Source organism: Sturnira hondurensis, unplaced genomic scaffold (genome assembly GCF_014824575.4).
Source record: "Sturnira hondurensis isolate 20B ecotype Veracruz unplaced genomic scaffold, ASM1482457v3 Scaffold0013063, whole genome shotgun sequence".
Lineage (NCBI taxonomy): Eukaryota > Metazoa > Chordata > Mammalia > Chiroptera > Phyllostomidae > Sturnira > Sturnira hondurensis.
In genome coordinates this window covers 113,067-138,837 of record NW_028085694.1, presented here as the reverse complement: position 1 = coordinate 138,837, position 25,771 = coordinate 113,067, and the positions used below count along the sequence as shown (strand labels likewise).

Sequence of the window (25,771 nt, the reverse complement as noted above, 5' to 3'; positions counted from 1 at the left end):
AGAACAGCATTACGATTAGGTATTCGCTGGAACATGATGCTATTCTAGAGACTATAATTATAAAACTAAAATGTCCCAGAATGATAGATAAAGATAGTTTAACAATTATCCTTTGCCATCTCTAAAAAAATGTTTAAAATTGAATGATTCACTCAGTATGTGACTACAAACACAAAGTACATATTCACACATTAAAAAGTAAGCACTCTGCAGCAGATAATTTTGACATAAAGTCTAATTTTACTTCAACTATTTAGATAATTGAGGGCAAACGTCTTCTCAGGGTTAATTTTCTTTAGAATGTGTGGCGAGAACAGCCTCCTCTCAGTACTCTCCCTACATCCACTCCTTCCCAACTCCGTGCCTCAACTGTTCCAATAATTCAAATATTCCCTGTTCTCTCTCCCTTCACATGTGATCACTCATCTACCCAAGCTGGTCTTTCCATACCAATGTTTCTCAACATCTTTTTCATCAGTGCCCCCCACCCAAGGAGACAATTTAGACATTTGTTCTAATCATCTCCTCTACTTCCTCACTGAGTATTAAGGAATACAATTTTGTCACAGAGTTGAACTCCGCGTGGTCATAACTAAGGTTATGACATTGTAATAGCTAAGGTTTATTTCAACTGCAAGCATCAATTTTCTCTCTTTTTGGGGCAATAATATCCCTGTTGAGAATACATGTTTTACATCAGTCTAACCCCTGGTCCCCACTTCCCCATCCCTGTACTTAGCTCACATTCCACCTGCCATCTTCAGTTCCCAAATTAGACTTCTTTCCTCCAGAAAGCCTTCTCTGACAGCCCAAGCCAAGGTTAGGCACTTCTCCTATTAAATGGAGTACTTCCCAGGATCTACTACCTAACACTACAATTTTTCTGCTTGTTTGTATCCTTCCTTAAACTGTAAGTTCTATAGAGTTATTGCTAGATTGTTCACTGGTGGGGGTACATATTAATCAGGATTCTCTAGAGAAACAGAATCAATAGGTCTGTCTGGAAAAAGTTCAATCATTGATAATATAATGAAAACAGTTCGTGCAACATCGATGTAACCTGGCAGCCAAGGAGAGTGGACTGGAATGTGCATGTGTGAACAATGACAACTTCACTGTACTACTCAGTGGGAGTGGTATTTGCTGTTGAGTGAGCATGTGTACTGTGTGGCCATCACATTCAAAATGACTGAGTGAGTAGAGCAATGAGTTTGCATCAAATTTTGCATTAAGCTTGAACATTCTTTTGTGGAAACTATTTGGTTGATTGCAAAAGGCTGCAGCTATGGGCAACTGGTGATTCTCAGCTTCATCATGACAATGTGCCCACACATGCATCATGTCTTGTGCAGTTTTTTGGCAAAACATCAAATCATCCAGGTGATTCAGCCCCCTACAGCCCAGATTTGGCATTCTGCAACTTCTGGCTTTTCCCAGAACTAAAATCACCTTTGAAAGGAAGCAATTCCAGACCGTCCATGAGATTCAGAAAAATATGAGGGGGCAGCTGACGGCAACTGGGAGAACTGTGTGAGGTCTCAAGGTGCCTACTTTGAAAAGGACTGAGACATAAGTGTCCTACATACAATGTTTCTTGTATCTTGTTTCTCCTTCAACAAATGTCTATTTTTCATATTACATGGCTGGATACCTTCTGGACAAACCTATGAGTTCTGTTTCTCTAGAGAACCATTAGTAAGAAATGGGTTTATGCAATTCGTGGGGATTGGCAAGTTCAAAATCTACAGAACAGTTTTGCAGGTTGGGGACCCAAGGAAGAGTTGAGGCTGCAGCTTGAGTCTGAAGAGTAACTGCAGGGGGAACCCCTTCTTCCTGGGAGGTGGAGGAGCAGACCTCAGTGTTTTGTGTCTTAAGGCCTTCAACTGATTGGATCAGGCTCACCACATTATGGAAGGTAATCTGCTTTACTTAAAGTCTGCTGATTTAAATGTTAATCTCCTCTGGAAAATACCTTCACAGAGACATATGACTGGTACTTGAACAAATCTCTGAGTCCAGTGGTCTAGCTAATTTGACACATAAAATTAACTGTTACAGTGCCCAACATAATACTATGCCTGCCACACAGCAAGTTTTTAACAAGTATCTAATGATGAATGAAAAACCCATACACTAGTGAGCTTATGGTGTCCCTTAGCTTCAGTCAGATACTTATAGTGTGAGTTAGCTTAATTTATGCTTCAGTAACAAAGGACCCCAAGATTGTGGTGGCTTAAAACCATAAAGATTTATTCCTTTTTCATGCTACACATACACGAGGGTCAGCTGTTGCTCTGTGCCACATCACTGTCACTCTGAGACACAGGCCGATGAAACAGCCTCCATCTGCAGTGCTGCCAGTGTGACGGCAGAGGGGATAAAATTCTTATATTCCGCTCAGATGTACGCACGTTACTTCGACTCACGTTTTGTTGCCTAAAGCAATTTCGTGACTAACCCTGACACTAACATGGCAGAAATGAAGTCTGGAGTTATAATAAGATTGCTAGTTGTGATGGATTGAATTGTAGCTCCTGCAAAAGTCACATATTAAAGTCTTAACACGAATATATTAGTACGTGACTCACTTGGACATAGGTTCATTGCAGTTGTTATAAACTGAGGTCATTAGGGTGGACCCTAATCCAGTGTGACCGATGTCCTTCCAAAAAGGGGAGATTTGGAGACGCACTGGCACCCAAGGACAACGCCCCATGAAGGTGAAGCTAGAGACGGAGGTGATGCTTCTGCACGTCATGTGACACCAAAGATTGCCAGCAAACCGCCAGAAGCTAGTGGAGAGACACAGAACAGAGTCTTCCCCACAGTCCTCAGAGAGAAGAACCAACCCCGCCCAACACCTTGATTTTGGATTTCAAGCCTCCAAAGCAGTGAGTTAATAAATGTAAGCCACTTAGTCTGAGATGCTTTGTTAAGGAAGCCTGATGAGGCTGATACAGTGGTGAAAATGTGCAAGACACCCCACAGTGTCTAAAGATATCAAGATCTACCAGTAGGTAAAAATACAGCCTGAGAATTACTTTCCAGAATAAATCTAATATTAGGAAAGTAAACATGGAATCCTATGGGGAATTAACTACGAGCCCCAGCTGTAAAATAGAATATCCATAAGGCCTGCATAATTTATGGACTAGATAATTCCATGAAGTGGATTCTGTTCCCAGACTAATACCTGATATATATATATGTATATATATATATATATATATATATATATAGTTCTCTCTCTCTCTCTATATATATATATAGTTCTGCCATGTTATAAATACAAAATGCTAGTGAAATAACAAGCATTTTTTTCAAGGCTGAAATGCACAGTTCTGTCAAATCAGCACTAGGTGCCAACCTTGGCAGATGTGGGGAAAGCTGGTTGTTACCAAGTCTTTAACTGCTCACTGCAATGGTGCTGGGACGAGGAAGTTTGGAATGCAGAAAAAATATTACCTATTCTTCTACGTCCTGAGCACACTAGAGTTCAGATTGTGTATATTTTGAGGGCTCTGCCTGTAAGTCCTGATGCATTCAAATAGGATAGAACAGGTGTATGAGGTCCTCTCAACTGGCAGGTTGAAGTTGGGGAAATCAAGGTTGTTGATATCCAGGAAGAAGGAGCCATGAGTCAAGTATAAGAAAGATAAAGTGCAAGAAAAGTCCGGAAACAGGAATAACACAGCTAATGGCTGGTGAGGTGAAGGTAGTAATCAGGAGTGAGGCCAGAGCAGAAGGCGAGCACCCACATCACGGGTACCCCATTACTGTGGCACCTGGCTGCTGGGGTAGCCAAAACATCTATTATCTTTTAGCTCTAAGAATTAAGTATTTATAGTTGTAATCACTTATTTTTTATATTTCTCCTTTTTTTTTTTTTTTTTAAATATAGCTAATATCAGTTTGAAAGTGGGAGAGAAAGGTGTTTGAGTATTTTTTTTTTAAGATTTTATTTATTTATCTTTACAGGGGAAGGGAAGGAGAGAAGGAGAGAAACATCAATGTATGGTTGCCTTTCGTGCGTCCCCTGCTGGGAGTTGGCCTGCAGGGAACTGGCCTGCAACCCAGGCATGTGCCCTGACTGGGAATCGAACCGCGATCCTCTGATTCACAGGCCCGCGCTCAATCCACTGAGCTACACCAGCCAGGGCTCTCCTTTTTTTCTTAAAAGTAGCATAAACATTTTATCAATTTTCTTAGTCATAAAATTTTCACTGTTAACTGGTAGGTAGTAGGTTGATCACGTACCACACTTGCTCCTTCATTCTCCTATTTTGGGGGTATTTGTTCTTCCCAGTGTTTTGCAATTAATTGCAGGTTGAGTGTATCTACTGTACATTTAATTACACGGTGCCTGCTCTATTCCCTTTGTTCTAAAGTTTGATGCGGGCAGGGAATGCCCTGTTGTAGCATAAGTGCTAATTACCACAAGAAAGATGACATAGATGTTCAATGTTACAGCCATCTAGTTCAATCTAAATTAACCAAACATGATAACTTTCGACTTACTTCTATGAAATTTTATATTCATATATAATACAAGACATATTTTCTTAGTCATAAAATTTTCATTTTTAATTGGTAACTAATATTGCAGGTTCATCATGTATCATATGTGTGTGTGTGTGAGTAGATGCATACATACATAATCAAACTTTATACAGAGAGATTTTTCTCTCTCCTTTCATTCCTTAGCACTGATACGACTTCCTAAAGTCTATTTGCTTAAATACAGATCTATTAAAACAACAACAACTTTGTGCCTTTTTCCCTTTGCAAGGTAATTTATTGATATATTACCAGTTTCAAAATCTGCTAGAAATTTGACAGTTCCCCAACCTGACTGAAGAGAAACTTTGTTATACTCTTTCCCAGCTTTGAGGGTGAGAAGCAGACGTCTGCACACATGCCTTTGAAGCTCCGCAGCCATATGAACCAGCTTTCTTAGTTGCAGAGACAGAAACTCAATCTGATCACAGCTTAGGAGAAAAAGAGGAATGTATTGGATAGTTCACGTAACCATGAGAAAGAGTTGAAGCCAGGTTCAAGGGTAACTGAAACCAGAAGCTGAACCTCACCAGGGCTTTGCTTCATCTGTGTGTCTACCCAGTGTCAGCCTGTTGCTTTTCTCCACATAAGCTTGAACAGTTACACCTCCCAATTTCACCACCATAGAGGGCCTGAGAGTGGCTTTTTCTGGCCACCCAACTCCGTTCTCCCTAGTACCATCACGAGTTTTCACATTCTTCTCCACTTAATTATTCTTATAACACTCACTACTATTTCAAATTATTTATTTTTACCTGTTAATTACGTCTCTCTCACTAAAATGTAAAACTCAGAAAACAAGGACTTATCTTGTCCAGTGCTATATCTCAAGTACCTAAAATGGTGTAAGGCTGGTAATGCATTCAAGAGCATCTTCTGAACACATGAAGGAAGGCAATCCTCATTTGGAATGACTTCAGGGGCACACTGCTTCTAACCCATCATTTGCAGTGCTTCAGAATGCGTACTTGAAACACCAATCAGGGGATGCTCCTGTCTTGCTCTACAATCTTCAGTGACTCTCCTTAATCTATGGAATGTAATTCCAATTTCAACCTGGTATTTAAGGGCCCTTAATTTATTTCCGAGCTTCGCTCCCACCATGCCATCCATTCCCTCAAATACAGTGATTCAATAGCCTAGGACTGCTTGTTATTTTCTCAATGCATTCAGCATATTTCTGTTTCCCGTGATTTTATTCAAGTTCTTTTCTCTGTTTGATACGATCTCCTCCACAATCCCCACTGTGGCAGGCTCAGAAATGACCCCCCCCCCAAAGCTACCACATCCTAATCCGTGGAACCTGTGCATGTTTACCTTACATGGCAATATATATCATTAGAGCCTTGCAGATGTGACTAAGTATCTTGAGATAGGGAGATAGTTTTGAACTATCCAGATGGGCCCTAAATTTACTCACAGGGATACTTACAAGAGGGAGGTTAAGCACACAGAGGAGAAAGCCATGTGAAGATGGAGCAGGGAGAGATTTGAAGATGCTGGCCATGAAGATTAAAGCGAGGTGGCCTTATGTCAAGGAATATCAGCAGCCACCAGAGGCTGGGAAAGGCAAGGAACAACTTCTCCCCTAGAGCTTCTGCAGGAAGTGTGGTCCGACTGACACCTGGATGTCGACCCAGTGATGCCAATTTTGGATTCTGGCCTTCGAGCTGTGAGAGAATAGATTTCTACACTTGATCTTAGCCACAAGGCCGAGAAGCAATGAGAATAGATTTCTGTTGTAGTGAACCATCAGGTTGGTAGTGATTTGTTAGAGCAGCCACAGGAAAGAAACACATCTGCCTGGACAACATTTAAACACAACCTACCCGACAGGATATAACTGAGACTGGATTTCCAAGGAATGTTTTCAGATTCCCTCTTACAATTAACCACTTCTTTCCCTATTCTCCCCTAGACCTCTCTTCTTCTGACAATTTCTATGGTGCAGGTATCCGTGTCTTTTCTGAATTTTTCTTTTAGAACCTGAACTTTGTCTCATTCCTTGTATCTTACATATTGCCTAGAAAAAAAGTATATGTACATCTCTGTGTCCCTCTACATCTTTATATTAATATATTAGATTCTCAGTGAAAAATATGTATTGAATTAACAATAATTTTGCTTAGGGGCATATTTTGTATTTGTAAAGACATTACCAGTATGGCTCAAAAAATTACCACTGAACGCTTCCAAAATATATTTCCTTATCAGTAAATTAGAGATAAAAATAGTACTTACAATATAAGACAGTAACACAAGGTGAATGCACAAAAAGTGTTTATTGTTTGACATTAAAGACCCACACAATGTGATATATTACAGAAAACTACAAAAAGCCGCTCCAAAATATGCTACTTTGACAGAGGATCAGTCTGGGTTGAAGGCAACTGAGAAGAAACAGACATACAGAAGACCCCTCTGCTCTCTCCCCCTCCCAGGGGGGCAGGGCAAGTCGCCGAGACAGCGCCAGAGCACCAGGGGAGTCTGCGGAACAGACGGATTCCCTCGCCTTCTGCTCTGAACCCCCTTCCCTTTGTTTTGTCACTTCTCTACAAACGGATGGCTCCTTGTCAGAATGCCACTAACCACCCCTTTGAGTTCCTCATCACTGAGTTCTACTGCGTGCATGCACCCAGGCACATGTTAATAGTAAATAATAGGGGTCATAACATTTTACTTTTGTTAATCTGACTTCTGTCAGTCTAATTTGCAGGGCCTCAGCCAGAAAACCTAGGAGGGTAGAGGTAAAAGTGGTATTTTTTCCTCTCCTACAATATCATTCAGTGGCTCAAATATCTCTTAAATACAGAGCCACAGACTAGGAGAAAGTATTTACAACACCTCCACCTTACAAAAGATTTATTTAGAATATACTCATATAAAGAACTTTTACAACTCAAGGACGCAAAGAATCCAGTTCCAAACGGGCAAAACACCTGACAGCCACTGCCCAGATCAGGAATGGCCAAGAGGCACATGAAAGATGCCCAACATCATCAGTCATCAGGGAGATGCAAATTAAAGCCACAGTGAGGTACCAAGAGAAACCCATCAGAATGGCTAAATTATGGATACTGAGTGTTGGCAAAGACAAGGGACAGCTGAAACTCCTATACATTCCTAGTGGAAATGTAAAATGGTAAAACCACCTTGGAACACTGCTTAACAGTTACTTGAAAATGAAACACAGATCGACCACACAACCCACCTGTTCCTCCATTAGGTATTTACCCAGGAGAAACAAACACCCGTGTCCACACAATGGCCTGTCCAGAAGTATTCATAACGATTTTATTCACAGTACTTTTAAAATAGATTTTTATTTATTTATTTTTAGAGGGAAAGGGAAGGAGAGAGGGAGAGAAATATCAATGTGTGGTTGCCTCTCACGTATTCCCTACTGGGGACCTGGCCTGCAACCCAGACAGGTGCCCTGACTGGGATTCAAACCATGATCCTTTGGTTCACAGGCCCACGCTCAATCCACTGAGCTACACCAAGCCAGGGCTATTCACAGTAGTTTAAAACTAGAAATAATTCAAAAGTCCATCAACAGATGAATGGACAAATAAATAATGGTAGTAGATCCACACAAACAAAAAGGAAGGAATTACTGTTACATCAAAACATGGATGAATTTAAAAAGCATTATGCAAGCAAAAAAAAAAACCATAAACAGGAGGAGATACTACATGACTCCATTTATATAATTTTTTAAAGAGCAAACTAATTTATGGTGATGAAGAGCAAATACATTGAGTGAAGGATGGACTGCAGAGGGACATGATGGATTTTAAGGGTGACGGGGAAGTTCTGCAGGTTGACCGCAGTGGTGGATTCACGGTGTAATCGCCGAGTGTCACACTCTGAATGGATGCAGTTTATTGCTCCTTGATGAAGCTGGTATAAAAAGCTGCCAGGAGGACCCAAGATGGCAGGAGAGTAGGTGCAAGTCACATTTCCTTCCTCCCAGGACCACACTGGAATTACAACTAAAACATAGAGCAATCAATCTGAATAACCAACTGAAGACTAGCTGAAGTGAAATTTTATAACCAAGGATTTATAGAAGAAGCCACACCAAGACTGATAGGAAGGGCAGAGATACAAAAAGGGCTGGCCCCACTCCCACAGGGGGTGGCAGAGACTCTGGGGGCATAGCTTAGCTGCAAAGATTCTCACTGAGTAGCATGGGGTTTCAGTCCCACACCAGGCTCCCCAACTCAGAGCACCAAAGCTGGGAACAGGCACCCACATAACCTCTGGCTGTGAAAATCAGTGGGAATTCTGTCTGCCAGGGAGAGACAGGAAACCTGCTAGAGACGCATGCACCCTCCTAAAGGGCCAGAGCACAGAATCTTATTCGCGGCCACTCATCATGGGTTCCAGGGGAGGAAAGGCAGAGTGGACTAGAGTTGTGTGAGGAGAGACCAGAGTTTGTGGCTCTGGGGAGAGACCTGGGGCACAGCCACTGAGTCCTCTGCCCTGAGTCACATTCCTGCACCACAGATGCCGTATTTCTTGGGTGGAGCAATCTCTTCCTTAAACTATCAGCCTGGGGGAATGCAATAGTTCCACCCTGAACTCCCTGTCACCCTACACTGCAGAGTTCACACCCTGCTGAGCCGTCAGCTGCCTAGGCAGGGGTAAAGAGGTCCTGGCAGACTCAAGGACGTCAGTGACTAAGTTGTATGGATCTCAGACAGGGACCATTCCTCCCTCCTTCTCCCAAGCCTGACCAGCACACCTGCTCAAAGGAGATCCAGTAGCCTCACCCTCCCAACTCCAAGTGGCCCCAAGCTGCTGAGCTCAGGCTTCTGGCAGAAGCTGGGACGGACTGAGCTGTGTGGCTCTAGGACAAGGGCCATTTTCCCCTTATGTGCCTGACTGGTGCCAAATTTTGGTCTGTTTCATGGCCAAATTTTGGTCTGTTTCAGCCTGATGAACTCTGCTGGCCTCACCCTGATTAGTCCTGGAGACCCTGCACAACAATAGTGGTGTACGAGCACCCAGTGGGTAGCAGCTAAACTTAGTATACCTTGGAATATTAGCCGAGTAGCCTCAAACACAGCACTGGAACTAGGTGTGAACTGTGTAGATCTGGAGAACACTGCTCACCCCTTTCTGGTGACTCACTAAGAGTATACCTCATGCAACTAGAGTACTGTCAGAGGCTCTTCAGTGACTGAGCCAAACAGGCAGCCAGCGGGCAGAGGTAGGCAGAGGCAAATCTCAGGGTTCCTGGAAAGTTTTGCTGATCTGCCCCTAAGACTGTTGCTAGTAAAACCTGTCTTTGGTGTGCAGCTTAATCTTTGCTGGGACACCCTCAAGCCCAGTAGATAGCTACACACTGTGAATCACTTTGTGGCTCCAAGCAAGTTGCCCAGGGCCAGTCACAGGGAGTGTCTGACACTGGCCTACACAAGAGTCCCTCCTAAGAGGACCCAGAACCAACACATCCAGTGGCCACCTTCAGACAACATCAGAGCAGAATCAAACTAGCTTCACACGCAGCATATCCAAAGGACAATCTCAGGAAACACCAGACCCGCCTAAGGCAACTTCTGCTCCACGCGGTCAGCACCTGCACAGCAGCTCACTCTCTGTGGTCGGGGTGGATCCTCACAGTCATACAAGGGAAATTCCTGGATTACCCAACACAGGCGACCAAGGAGACGGCACAACTGGGTCCCACAAAACACCTCCTACCTAAGGCCACCCTACCAAGACTGGGAATCATAGCAGATCTACCTAATATATGGAAGTAAATACAAAGAGGCAGCTAAAATGGAAAGATAAACAAACACATCCCACACAAAAGAACAGGAGGAATCTCCAGAAAAATAGCTGAATGAAATGGAGGCAAACAGATTACCAGATAGACACCTCAAAAGAAAGGATGCACAAGGAACTTAGTGGGAACTACAAGGAACTTAGGAAGAACTACAGCTTCATAATAAAAGACATAGGAACCCTATAAAAGAACCAGTCAGTGAAGAATATAGTATCTGAAATGAAGACTACACTAGAAGCAATAAATAGGGTAGATGAAGCAGAGGATTGAATCAGCAATTAGGAAGACATGGTAGCATAATACAGCCAATCACAGCAGCAAAAAGGAAAGATAATTTTAACAAATAAAGATAGTTTAACGGACTTTGGGGACCACATAAAGCGTATCAAGATCCACATCATAGGGTTCCATAAGGGGAAGCACAAAGGATCGAGAACCTATTTGAAGAAATAGTGACTGAGAACTCCCCTAACCTACTGAAGGAAAATGACACACAAATTTTGCAACTGCAGAGAGTCCCAAACAAGATAAAGCAACAGAGGCCTACATCAACACACATCATAATTAAAAGGTCAAAAGATAAAGACAGTATTCTAAAAGAAAAAGAAAGACAGTTACCTACAAGGGAGCTCCTATAAGACTGTCAGTTGATTTCTCAACAGAACCATTTCAGACCACAGAGAATTGACAGGAAAAATCCAGAGTGATGAAAAGCAAGAATCTACAACCAAGACTACTTTACCCAGCATGGCTATCAATTAAAATTGAAGAAGAAATAAAGAGTTTCCTAGACAAGCAAAAGCTAAAAGAGTTTTTTTTAAATCACCAAACCAGTATTACAAGAAAGTTTAAAAAGTATTTGTTAAGAAGAAGAAAAAAGAAAACAATACAGAGGCACATAGTTAAAAATATATAATGGCAAAAAATACGTACCTATCAATAATCACTTTAAATGTAAATGGCCTAAATAATTTCATCAAAAGACACAAGGTAGCTGAATCTATTTAAAAAGATGCACATATAGGCTCTCTACAGGACACCCACCTCAGAACAAAAGATACACACAGACTGAAATTAAAGGAATGGAAAAAGATATTTAATGCAAATGGAAAGAAAAGAAAAAGCTGGAGCAGCAATATTTATATCAGCTAAACCTTTAATACAAAGGCTATAGTAAAAGACAAAGAAGGACATGACATAATGATAAAGGGAACAATCCAATCGGAGGATATAACCCTTGCAATTATTTATGCACCCAACACAAGAGCACCTAAATATATAAAAATTCTTGATGGACATAAAAGGAGAGATCAACAGTAACACAGTCATAGTAGTGGAATTTAACACCCCATTGACATGAATGGATAGATCTTCCAGACAGAAAATCAATAAGGAAACAACAGTCTTAAATGATACAATAGACCAGATGGATTTAATTGATATATTCACACCATTTCACACCAAAGCAGCAGAATATAGACTGTTTTCAATGCACATGGATAGACCACATGCACGAAAGAAAACAAGTCTCAATAAATTTAAAATGACTGAAATAATATCAAGCATGTTCTCTGACCACAATGACATGAAACTAGAAATCACTCACAATAAAAAAACTGAAAACATACAGAGATATGAAGGCTAAATAATATGTTATTAAACAATGAATGGGTTAACAACAATATCAAGAGTGAAATCAAAAGATGAGCTTGAAACAAATAAAAATGAGGACACGGTGAAAGTGGTCCAGAGGAGGAAATCCATAGCATTACAGGCCCACCTCAAGAAACAAGAAAAATCTCCAATAAACAATCTAACTTTACAGTTAAAGGAACTAGAAAAGAGAACAATGAACAAAGCCCAAAGTTAGTAGAAGGACATAAAAAATGTCAGAGAAGAAATAAACAAAATAGAGTCTAAAAAAATAACCCCCCAAAAAATCAATGACACCAAGAACTTGTTCTTTGAAAAGATAAACAAGATTGACAAACCTTTAACAACACTCACAAGAAAAAAAGAGAGGGGACTCACATAAATAAAATCAGAAATGAAAAAGGAGAAGTAACAACTGACACCAAAGAAATAGAAAGGACTATGAGAAAATACTACAAACCACTATATACCAAACAAATTGGACAATCTGGAAGAAATGGAAAAATTCCTAGAAAAATACAACCTTCCAAAACTACATCAGGAAGAAGCAGAAAATTCGACTACATAGATTACAATTTCTGAAATTGAAGCATTAACCAAAAAACTTCAAACAAACGAAATTCCTGGGCCAAATGGCTTAACAGAAGAATTTTACCGAACATTCAAAGAAGAAATAAAGCCTCTCCTTCTCAAACTACTCCAAAAAATTCAAGAGGAGAGAAGACTCTCAAGCTCACTTTATGAGGCCAGCATTATCCTAATTCCAAAAAACAGATACAGATATACAAAGAAAGAAAAGTATAGGCCAATATCCTTGATGAACATAAATGCTAAAGTCCTGAACAAAATATTAGCAACACATTAAAAAGATCATACACCATGATCAAAGTTGGTACACCACGTACCAAATTTCCTGGGTAGCAAAGTTGATACAATATCCACAAATCAATAATTGTGATACACTACATAAACAAAACGAAGGTAAAAACCACATGATCATATCAATAGATGCAGAAAATTTACTTTATAAAATCCAGCACCCATTTATGATAAAAACTCTCAGCAAAGTGGGAATAGAAGAAACATACCTTAATGTAATATAGGCCATATATGACAGCCACTGCCAGCATCACACTCAATGGACAAGAACTAAAAGCATGTCCCTTAAGATCAGGAACAAGACAGGGATGTCTTCTTTCACCTCTTTTATTCAACATGGTACCGGAAGTCCCAGCCGCAGGCAAGAACAAATGAAAGGCATCCAGATAGGAAAGGAAGAAGTAGTACTGTCATTATTTACAGATGACTTTTACCATAAATAGGAAACCCTAAAGACCCCATAAAAGACAAACAGAACTGACTAATAAATTCAGTAAAATAGCAGCATACAACATAAATATCCAGAAATCACTTGCATTTCTATACCCTGATAATGACCTATGAAAAAGGGAAACTAAGAAAACAATCCCATTTACAATTGCATAAAAATAATACCCAGGAATGAATGTAACCAAGGATGTAAAAGACCTGTACTTGGAAAATTATAAGATCTTGAAGAGAGGAAATGAATATACAAATAAGTGGAAAAATAAACTATGCCATGAATACAAAGAATTAATATCATTAAAATGTCCATATTACTCAAAGCGATCTATAGATTCAATGTATTCCTATCAAGATACCAGTGGTGTATTTTACAGAACTACAACAAATATTCCAATAATTTATATGGAACCACAAAAGACCCCAAATAGCCATAGAAATCTTGAGAAAAAAGAACAAAGTTGGAGGAATCATGCTACCTGATATCAAACTATACTACAAGGCCATTAGTAATCAAAACAGCATGGTACTGACATAAAACAGACACATAGATCAATGGAACAGAATAGAGAGCCCAGAAATGAACCCAAGTCTTTATGGTCAATTACCATTTAACAAAGGGGGCCAAAACATACAATAGGGAATGATAGTCAATTCAATAAATGGGATTGAGGTAATCGAACATATATATATTAGCTGTCTATACATGTGCTATGTGAATGAAACTAGACTACCTTCTTATACCATACACAAAAATAAACTCAAAATGGATTAGACTTAAATGTTAGGCTTGAAACCATAAAAATCCTAGGAGAAAACATAGGCAGTAAAATCTTAGACATTTCCTGTAGCCCCCACCCCACACACATATACATACATATGGCTACATATAATATATGTTATATTACATACAAGTACATATAATATTATATATATATTTGATGTATCTCCTTGGGCAAGGGAAACAAGAGAAAAAATAAATATATGGGACTACATCAAACTAAAAAGTTTTTACACAGCAAAGGAAACTGTCAACAAAATGAAAAGACAACCCACTGAATGGGAGAACATATTCACCAATGACACATCTAATAAGGGTTTAATATCCAAAATATATAAAGAACTTACAAAATACCAAAAAGACAAACAATCCATTTAAAAATGGCCAAAGAACCTGAACATACTTCTCCAAAGAGGACATCCAGACGGCCAATACACATGAAAAGATGCCAAACCTCACTAACCATCAGAGAGATGCAAATGAAAACCACAATAAGGTACCACCTCACACCTGCCAGAATGGCTACCATCAATAAATCAACAAACAAGTGTTGGTGAGGATGTGGAGAAAAGGAAATCGTAGTGCCCTGGTGGTGGGAATGCAGACTGGTGTAGCCACTATGGAAAACAGTATGGAGGTTCTTCAAAAAAGTAAAAATGAAACTGCCTTATGACCCAGGGAATCCACTTCTGGGACTACATTTGAAGCCCCAAACACTGATTTGAAAGAATATGTGCATCCCTATGTTTCACTGCAGTGTTATTACAATAGCCAAGATTTGGAAGCATCCCAAATGCTCATCATATATGAGTGGGTAAAAAAGCTGTGGTACATTTATACAATAGAATACGACTCAGCCATGAATGAGGAAAACAACCTTTTGTGACAGCAGGGATGGTCCTGGAGGGTATTATGCTATGTGAAATAAGCCAGGCAGAGAAAGACAAATACGATATGATTTCACTTATATGCGGAATCTAATAAAAAATAAACTAACAAAAAAAAATAGAAGCAGACTCATAGATAAAGAAAACAGACCGACAGCTGTCCGAAGGGAAGGGGCTGGAGGGCTGGGTAAATAAGATGACGGGATTAAGGAAAAAAAAAAAAAGCAAAGGAAAGAAAAAACACAGAGTTTACAGTATGGCGATGATCAGAGAGAAAGGGGGATGGGGATGTAGGAAAGGGTAAAGGGGAAGATACTGGTGATGGAAGGAGACTGGGCTGGTGAACACACTATACAATACACAGATGATGATTACAGAATTGTACCTTGGAAACCTATTTAATTTTATTAATCAAGGTTATCCCAGTAAATTCAAAATAAAATAAAAATGAAACAAAATTAAATTAAAAGCTGCCAGGGTAATTTCTTATAAAAACTGAAGACACTTTAAAATACAATCCAGCAATCACTCTCCTTGATATTTTACCCAAAGGAGTGGAAAGATCAAGTTCATATAAAATCCCACCCACAAATGTTTACAGCAGCTTCACTCATAAATGCCGAAACTTGGAAACAACCAAGATACCCTTTAGTAGGTTGATGGATAAATAAAATGCGCAACATCCAGACAAGGAATGCCATTTGTGCTAAAAATAAATAAACTACCAAGAAAAAAACATACTTGGAGAAATCTTAAAGGCAAAATCATGGGGACAGTAAAAAGATCAATGGTTTTAAAGGCTTGGGGTGGGAAGGAGAAGAAATAAACAAGCAGAAGACAGAATTTTTTAGGGCACAGAGCATATTTTTTGTGTGATACTATAAAGACGGATTCACGTCATTGTACACTTGTCAAAACCCATGCAATGTACAACACCAGTGTATAGGGTAAATTATGGATTAGGTGACAAGAATGTCAATGGTGACAATGTCTAGGGGACAGACAATGTGGCTTCATTGACTGTACCACTGGTGGCAGATACTGGTAAAGGGGGAGGCTATGCACGTTAGGATTCAGCGGGGTATCCAAGAACTCTGTAGCTTCTACTCGATTTTGCTCGGAACCTAACATGCTTTAAAAATGGTCTAGTAAATGTAAATAAAAACTAAGAGTAGTCAGGGCATCCTGAAATCGTGTTCTTTCTCCATTTGGACAAAATGCTCCTCAAGCAGGCTGCCTAACAGAATGCTCTCAGATTTTGGATGTTTTCCAAGGTAGGAAAATACATTTAAAAAAAGACAAATTATACTTAATGTTCCTGTAAAGGTGGAAGAACTGAAAACTGATGTGGAAATGCAAAGGAGGGGCAGCTGACTTAAGACACACAAGGGGGAACCCCCAATTACGATGAACTCAAAGGCACACACATTTCACTGGGACTTTTAAGCAACATACACTTAGGTGTTTTATTTTGCAATGACTTGTGCTTGATGTGTTGGAGCTCTTTGATATTTGCTGACTAAGCAAGTGAGTGAAAGTGAAAGAATTTAGATTCCCTCAAAGTGATAATATAATGTAGAAAAAATTGTACTTTAATGGAAAATATGCAGGGGATGTAGTACAGCCTCAGATCTGGTTTTAGTAGGGCCAGAATTGGGCTTTGAGATATTTTGCATCTTGTAAACTGAAGGTAATATAGGTAGGCATGCAAACTCTGGTCCAAGAGTTTTGATTAGCTCCCTCTAATCTATGGAAAACTGGTTTTGACTTCATTTGCAATGTAATTCCTTTTCTACATAAAAATTTGTGCTTTTGACTTTTCCTTTGAACTGGTTATAACTTCTGCTTCGTTCTCTCTCATTACCTAAATAAAAGTCTTTTGGTACATGTTCATTTTTATACTTGTATAAGTCATGATTTTGCCTTTTTCTGAAAATTGCTTTTTTTTAAATTTAATTCTTGTTCAAGTACAGTTTTCTGTTTTATATTCCCAGCCCGGCTCCCCCAGTGCTCCCCACCTCCCTCCCATTTCCACCGCCCACCTTAGTTATTGTCCATGTGTCTTTTATACTTGCTCATGTGAGTCCTTCCCCTTTTCCCCTGTGATTCTCTCCCCTTTCCCCTCTGGACCCTGTCAGCCTGTTCTGTATTTGAGTGTCATTGGTCATATTTTGCTTGCTTGTTTGTTTTGTTGTTTAGATTCCTGTTAATGGTGAGATCATATGGTATTTGTCTTTCACCGCCTGGCTTATTTTGCTCAGCATAATGCTTTCCAGTTCCATCCATGATGTTGCAAAGGGTAGGAGCTCCTTCTTCCTTTCTACAGCATAGAATTCCACTGTGTAAATGTACCATAGTTTTTTTTATCCAGTCATTTACCGATGGGCATCTAGGTTGCTTCCAACTCTTGGCTATCGTTTACGATATGAAAATTGCCTTTCAACAATAATACCTTTAGACAAACAACCTAGTAGGAAATGCGGGTTTCTCTAAACCTGCCAGCCGACAGAGCAGGTGAGTACATAGCTGGAGTACCAGGGAGCTTAGTGAGAGAAGGCAGTATTTGCCATCCCCCAAATGCCTTTGGGATATTGATTCAGGTTATCTGTAAGAAAAGAAAGACTTAGGAAAAAGCTGTGACTTACTCTCAAACTGCCTAAAACCATTTAGATAGAGGACCTCCTCCAAGAAAGGAGATATAATTTAAAAAACTATAATTTAATATAAAGTAAATGTGATAGACAGGGAGGAACCTAGCAAGGCTTTGATAAAATCCTCTCTATAGCCCACTGTTAAAGACAACCTAGCAAACATTTATTTACCAAACATTTGTTTTTCCATCTCCATGTGACAGTCAGGTTAAACCCATCAGGGCAATTCATGGAAACTGGACTTGAGACTGAGACAAGGCAGCTTCTGCGGGGCACTCACTGCCAGAAGAGATGGAAAGCTAGATCTGGAGGAAGCCTGGGCACAGCCCCTCACAGCCCTGCCAAGCTCTGTGCCCTGTAATATATGCCTATGTTCTAATAAAAATTTCTAAGGTTGTTTAATGTAAAGAGCTTCAAGCCAGACCAATCTTAGTTTAAAATTTAAACATCAAAGCTGTATTAACTATGTGATTCTAGGTTGGTTGTTTTGTTACTGGTGAAATGAAGAGAGCGCGACCTTTGTCTCCTTGAAGGAAAGAATTCAGCAAGAGACAAACTACAGCGAAATAAGCAAGGATTTATCGGCAGTGTGGAAGCACACTCAGGAGGGGTTGAGTGGGCCCCTCGGGACAGTGAGAGCTCCCCAATCGATTACAGAGCTCATATACTTATGGGCTTTTTCTTCCTGAACTTCTTCGCTCCTGTCTCTTTAGCTCCTCCATCTAGCTTACCTGTCTACGCATGTGCTATGTGACCGAAACCGGTGACCTATAAGGCTGAACAGTGTCTTAAGATTGAATCAGAGATCTGGTGACCACAAGCTCAAGTGTGGCAAAGCCTGTTTCAGCTTAACCCTATGGAAGTTGAGGTCAAAAACTTAACAGCATAGGTCAAATATCACACACCCTACTGAAACATGTTATACTCAAATTGATGGCTTAAACATTATGGGTTAACATTAGTCACCTACAAATGCACAGCTAGTCATGACCTTGCACCTATGCACCCGATATGTGTAACAATATTTAAAAGAATTGCCTTAGGACTTGTAGACATGCAGGAATGCACGAGGATAATCTATCCCTTCTCCTCCCTTTGCCTGCCCCAACTCATGCCTAAGTAGCTACCTATCCTAATAACCTGACTTCTCTAAAACTCAGTTTCCTCGTTTCTTAAAAAGGAAAATGAATTCCTAACCTGTGCAATTGCTATGATGATTAAATGAGTTAAATCCACAGTGGAAAAGCAAAGTTCTTGGTATATACCATATGGTGCCCACTCAGAAGGTAGAAAAGATTCTCTTAGACACAAGTAGGACAAGGAACTTTATATCACAGAGAGTAAGACAATTGTTGCATATAAACTAAATGTACAATAGAAAATGACTTAATATCAAAAAAGAGGGCTGTGATTTCTTTGGGGAAAAAAGGACTGAGAAGGGAAAGTTTTTGTCTTAGTTACTATAAAAACTGGTTTTTGTGCTTCTCTGGTGGACATGTAAATTTTAGAAGGCTTTAAAAAAATAATAGACTTTTTAAGAGCAGTTTTAGGTTTGTAGCAAAACTGAGTGCAAAGTACAGAAAGTTCCCATATACTCCCGGTACCCACATACACACAACCTCCTTCACCAACAACGGTCCCCATCACTGCAGTACATTTGTTACAACTGAGAGCCACCACGGACGAACACCTCATCAAATGTCCGAGGTTCACATTAGGTTTCATCCCTGGTGTGTTACATACATCCACCCTTAGAGCACACAGAATAGTTTCCCTGAGAAGTCCCACTTAGGAAGGCTGTTTTGAAGATAAGTAGATAACAGGTTATTAATGGACTACAGATTGCAAGCTGAATGTCTAAGCCTTAAATGAAGACTGGTCTAAAGAAGGGTGACACTCTAGGCAGTAGGAATTGGTGCTCCGTAAGCCCTCTCAGGAACAATTATTTCCTCCCTTCTTCATTCTTACCTCCCACCCACCCAGCTTTCTCTCTCATCTACTAGTTTAGTTTTTTGGTTTTCCAGCACCAGAGGATAATATAAGCTTTCAAGTTTCTATGCCTTTAAGATCTAGGTGCTAAAACAGAGGATAGTGACTTTCATCCTGGGTTCGTCTTGGTTCTTTTCTTGCTGTATAACTGTAATGCTTTTCCTTAAGATTTAAAATATTATTTAAAATTACAAAAACAATACAAACGTTCTTGAGGAAAAAACCCCAAATGATCCAGATATTTACATATCCTTTACATTTCCTTCCTCTGAAGTAACCTACATATCAAGTTCTTATTGATACAAAAGATGGTGTGGAGGATTTTCTTGTGAAACCAAGTTCATAGTAAGCAGTCAGGCTGGTTCTGGTAAGACTGACTTAGTTCTGGATTTAGACTTATCACGACTGCAAGGCGTGCATCACCCTGGCAACCAGGGCCACGCCTGCAGCTGCGCAAAGGGTTCTGGGGGCCCCAGGAGGGGCGGGGCACAGCGCACAGAACATCCAGCTGCTGGAGGGGATGGGGAAGTCTGAGCCTGCAGGTGGGCGGATGAGAAGCCTGAGAATGCGGGCGGTGGGGCGATGAGGAAGTGCAGGCCTGCGGGCTGGAGTCAGACGGAGGCCAGGGGTGCTGCACGTGGTCTGCGAATGGCTGCTAAGGCGAGAGCCTGGCGGGGAACTGGCTTTGGGTGGACACCCCCCTGGCTTCCTGACGCCGGGGCCTGGAGGAGGTAGACGGGGAGGGGAAGAGGCTCGGGCTGCAGGCCTGCGCGGAGCTGTCAGTTGTCAGCCACGGGAGGAAGAGGCATGTGATTGTTTAAAAAACGGTTCCTTTCTTTTCGGGCCTTGCTTTTTAGGAAATATGTACTATGTAGTTTTAACATTGTAGTTTTTGCGCAGATTTTTGGTATGTTATTTTCAGCTCCTGAATCTATGTTGTAGTAGTAATAACAAATATTCAAACAGCTATTTTTGCCAGATATTTTGCTAATTAAATAAAAAGTTCCCATTTCCAATGAACTCTGCCTCCAGAGTTTTCCCGTTGGCGGGGAGCCTCGGACCCCTGCTGGTTGGGTGCAGTAACCAACACTACAGCGCCACAGGGCTGATCAGTCCGCGCTCTCTTGTGTCCAAGAGCGGGAAGAACACATTTATCTGCGTGACCATTTTAACTGAAAAGGCCCTGACGGAATGCAGGGACCTTTCTGATGTGATTGTTAAAGATGGAAAGCGTTGAATTCTACCCCAGATAATCTGTAAATATGAATAAAAGTATTGTCAGTCATTGTTATCCAGGATGAACATTAGAATCACCTGGAAAATTTTTTCAATATACACTTCAGACTTATAGAACAAGATTCTCTCAGGATGGGTCCTGGGCATGGACATTCTAACTGAGCTTGAAGATAAAGAATAATTCTGCACACACAGCCTTTATTTAATCCCATGCTTTTATCTGATCGCCCTGAGTGATCGTCCCCACTCCGTTGGCTTCAGCCTCTGTATGGAGGGCTTCAACTAAGGTATCATGGTACTAACAAAGATGAGAGCTAGAACCCAAACATTTATGAGGTAGAAATAGTATTTACAAACAGACGGAGAAGTCCATGGTTCTTATGAAAATTTCAAACTTACATAAAAGTCGAGAGATTACTATAAGCTTGAACAATATAAAACTGCCAGTATTCACCCAGTTTTGACCTACAGAATGACAATTCATGATTCATCATAATCTAAAACACTCATATACATATTATCTAGATTCAGTAATTATCAAGATTTTGCCTTACTGGCTTCGTCTTTCCTTTTTTTTTTCTTTTTACTTTTTATTACTGAGTAATTTTAAAGGAAATCCTAGACCTTAAGTTATTTTACCCATATATACTTGGCATATAGCCCTAAAAATAAGTTTCTTATACAATTTCATTGTGATTATCACACCTAATTAACAATAATTCCTTTGTACACCTAATACCCAATACACATTCATACTTCTCTGATTGTCTTTAACAATATCTTTTTATATTTTGACTGATTGAATCGAATTCCTAAACAAGGTGAACACATTGTTTTGGTGGTTGTGGTTCTTAAGCCCTCTTTTTATTCCAGACCAGTCCTTCCAAAACACTCCTCTTTTATCTCGTGCCACTGACTTGAAGAAACTGGGTCATTTGTTGACCCTGGGTTATGATAGTCATGGTGCTAACAATGAGATTTGTGCGCTCTTTCCTGATGTTATATAATCTGGACCTCAATCTGCCATATTTCCTGTGATCATGAAGTCACTGGATCTGTACGTATAGTCAGTGTATTGTTTCTTGAGTATACAGAGCCTGTCCTTTAGTGTGCCAAAGCTAGAGCCGGGTAAGCATCTTGGTTATGACACAAGCTGTGTGACCTTGGGTAAGTTACCAAACTTATCTAAGCCTCTGCTTTTTCATTTATAAGATAGGAATGTAACAATAACTTGAAGAGTTCTGTAAAGATAAAATGAGATATTGAATACATAATGCCCAGTATTATGCCTGATACACAGACAGGCAAGCAGTTGCACAGTGAATGTCAGTTCTCACCAATGACAAGCAGTGACTTTAGTTTATATAACGGAAATACTCCTTCCAATAAAATATTTATAAAGTATCTGAAAAGTTGTATTTTTTTGACATCACAGAATATGTACAATAATTTATCTGTAAGATTAAGCGATACCTACAGCAGAAGTGGAGCGTCTGAAGATTTTTGGAGAATAAATCATCTTCAGGAGTTTAGCTCTACTGCCGAGGGAGCAGAGTCCCCTCTGGGCCAAAAACATGCTACAGAATAAAAGAAAAACTTTTAAAGAGAGTGCTGTTTACATTGCTATCAGACAGTTAAGTTAACTGGAAGACCATAAGTTTATATCAAATATATATATAAAGTTTTGATAGTTTTTTCTCTATGATATAATTTCTTACTACTGGAATCAATCTAATCATTCTAATAAAATCCTCATACACAAATGTATGCATGTTATTTTAAGCTGGACATCTGCAAGGATATTGTGCATTAAAAATATAGGGCCCCAACTTAGTCAAGAGCATTAAGTAAAAGTTCCATTTCTAGTAGCTATAAAATCTAGAATATTTCAGTCTAAAACCTACTTGTTTGAATAAGTTACTAGTAAAAGCACAATCTATAACAGTAAGGTTACTAAAAACATGTTATTTAGAAAGGATCATATCTGGTTCCTGATAAATATAAATATATGAATGATTCTTAGGTTATTTTCTCAGATGGTACTTCCCTCAACAATTCCATAACTAGCGAGTCATTTCAGGAGTTTCCAGTTGCATAACCAGCATGCATTCTAAGTTACTTCTACACCTGTAGGACATCATTATCAATTATGGGGAGGGAGATGAAAGCAAAATGAAATTCTGTTATACTGCCATTTAGAAGTGGGAGAAAACTCAGCTTTCTAAAGACATTAAGCCAAACAGACATTTCTCATGAGGTCTGAATCAGGATGGCATTTCCTCTATCTCTGATCAAATTTTTATAAAAAGAGACTCTAAGAATTCAAAAGAACATTGAAGCTACCAAATGTTAAGGCTATAGAAAGCTTTAGATGTAAAAAAGTAATATACTGGATGTTTCTTAAAAATAGGACTATAAAATCCTGACCGTCGTGTGATTAAAATCTCAGCTTAAATAGGAGTCTCTTAGCCAGTCTATATCATATCAGACTACTTTAATTCTCTGCACTTTTTGTGTGTGTTTGTGTGGCTGGCCACTCATTCACAAATTTGTAATAGTATAGTTCACTACTGTATTCTCTGGTATATAGTAGGTATTTGATAAATAAAAGTATTAAATGACTGAATGAATACATAAAATCACATTATAAATTAATAATTTAAATGGACATTTATATGTCCTGTTACAAGATATTGATTCTTTTTGCAAAGTATATAATCATCCCTTGTGTTTTATGCCTTTCAAGTCAACAATCAGGTTCTCTTATATCAAGATATGCTGCCCTGGCTGGTGTGGCTCAGTGGATTGATTCCCAGTGTAGGGCACACGCTTGGGTTGTGGGCCAGGTGCCCAGTAGGGGGCGCGTGCCAGGCAACCACATATTAATATTTCTCTTCACCTATCTAAAAAATAAATAAAATCTTTTTAAAAACCCCATGCCTATTCTTGTGTCATTAGTTGTTCTGATCAACAGTAAAATATTAACTGGGTTAGGCAGTAGAGTTTTACAAAAACTTATCAAACAACAGAAGCAATCTTCCTTCAGTATCATGGACTTACTTGATTTAGGACTTTTTTTCCAGCAAATAAACATCCAGTCATTTAAATTCAGCCTAATTTCTTTGATATTAAGCAAAGTATAAGCAAAATGTTTTCTTGCAAGTAGACAAATGAGGGAAACCTCTTTTACCGTCTTGAGATAAAACGGGCGGGGGTGGGGGAGTGTGTGGGGTGTGTGTGTGTGTGTGTGTGTGAACAGGACCAGGAATCAGGACAGCTGTCTTCTAATCCTTATTCTATTTTAAAAAGGGTTGGGGTCTACTACTGTTAGACAGTCACTGACTCTTGTTGGGCCTCCGTTTTTCCATATTTCAAAACAAATGAATAAATGAATCCTTGGTTTGAAGGTAACCTCAGAAGGTGAGTTCCTGGCTGATCGTGCCTGACTGAGCTCAGACTGCAGCTGTTGCGAGATTTCACCCCAGGTGGTGAGCCCTGCCCTCTGGCGGCAAGGCCTCAGTACTGCTAGTCAAGCCACGTCTCCTTCCAGAAACACCATGTTCCTTTAGCTCTTGACATAGGATCACCTTTCATTTTCCTCCTACCTGTCCCCAACCTATGAAATGATGCAATTCCTCAATATACAGATCTGGGCTCTCATCTCACTAGGTAATCTCATTGTGGAGGGAATTGTGAGGGTGATGGGGGAAAAAATGGTTCCAAAATCTAAGCAGGCTGATGCAGATTCAGAACTTCTGAAGCTATTTTTCCTCTGCACTTTAAATAAACACATTTTAAGCAGCGCTTTTCTAATGCAATTACCATTCAACATGTATGCTAAATAAATAATGAATGAATGAATAAATAAGTTTGGATGGCCTTGAAAAAGGCAGAAAATAAGGCATACAGCTTTAAGTCTGAACAATATTTTCACTGTATTTTTTCCTAGTTTTTTCCTTTTAAAACAATGTTCTGTAAAGAACACCAGGCAATTGTGAATCAGGGTGATCTAGAAAACCTGAATATGACATATTACATATAAGTTAAACTCCATATTCAAATATGCATGGCTAATAGAAAATTTAACTATCATCATTGGAGTCAATTGTATAAAATGAAGGTATAGAAAGTATGTGTGGCAGATTTAGCGGTGACCTAAAGCTGAGAAGGTTGGTAAATATGGGGAGGGCAGAATTAAGAGCTAAAATGTAAGCAAGGTAGTCAAAATGAATTGGGAAAAGATAAAAGCTCTGCACTTGGATCCAAATGATCAACTTATAACCACTCTGTATATGGGAATGAGAGGTAGGAAGAGAATTCGTTAATTTGACATAAACAAGAACATTCAGGTTAACTGCAAGCTCAAGAAAGATTTTATGTGACTGCAAAAAAGGTTTGTGCTTTTAAAAGTCTGACCAAAGGAAAGATCATGTGCACGTCGGGCCCTACCTGTTTATCCGCTGCTAGAACGTTTATAAAGTGCAGTGACGCAACAGAGGGCATGCAGGAGGTGAACAAGGTGCAATGGGGACAAGACTCAAAAGTTAAGCCACTGGAACAAGGGTGGAAAATATTAACTATATTTAGGTGGCACAATACTTAAGAAGACGTGACCTTGAGACTGCTGAACGGGCTGTTCTGTGAAAATAGAGTTTTCATAATGGCTGATCTGCACCGTTGGTGCCTGGTGTGGACGTGAGCAAGCAGTCTCAGTTCTTACTTCAGGTAACTAGGCGGGGGTGGAGGAATGGTTTTATACTGGGTGCGGGGCCCCCCGTTCCAGAGTTGCTCAGATTCCAAAAGTGACAGACTGGACTGCTTTTCTCTTTTAACTAAAAACTTCAGATTCACTTATATGACAGGTTAATAGCCTTTGTTTTCATTTTATTAGAAATAC

General features: G+C 39.7%; 1 protein-coding gene across 4 annotated transcripts in view; it reads right to left on the bottom strand.

Moving 5' to 3' along the window:
- KYAT3 (kynurenine aminotransferase 3) overlaps positions 1-25,771 on the bottom strand; it is a 70,848-nt gene that overhangs the window by 32,364 nt on the left and 12,713 nt on the right. For 2 of the 4 annotated variants that reach the window (XM_037060910.1, XM_037060909.1), the window contains one exon: positions 22,352-22,451. The exons of 1 other annotated variant lie outside the window; for it this stretch is intronic. In XM_037060910.1, coding sequence (XP_036916805.1) covers positions 22,352-22,450 — 99 coding nt within the window. In that variant the 5' untranslated portion in view covers position 22,451. Of the gene's footprint in view, positions 1-22,351; positions 22,452-24,064; positions 24,075-25,771 lie in introns of those variants that run through there. One more of the 4 variants, XM_037060911.1, reaches the window with a different exon arrangement.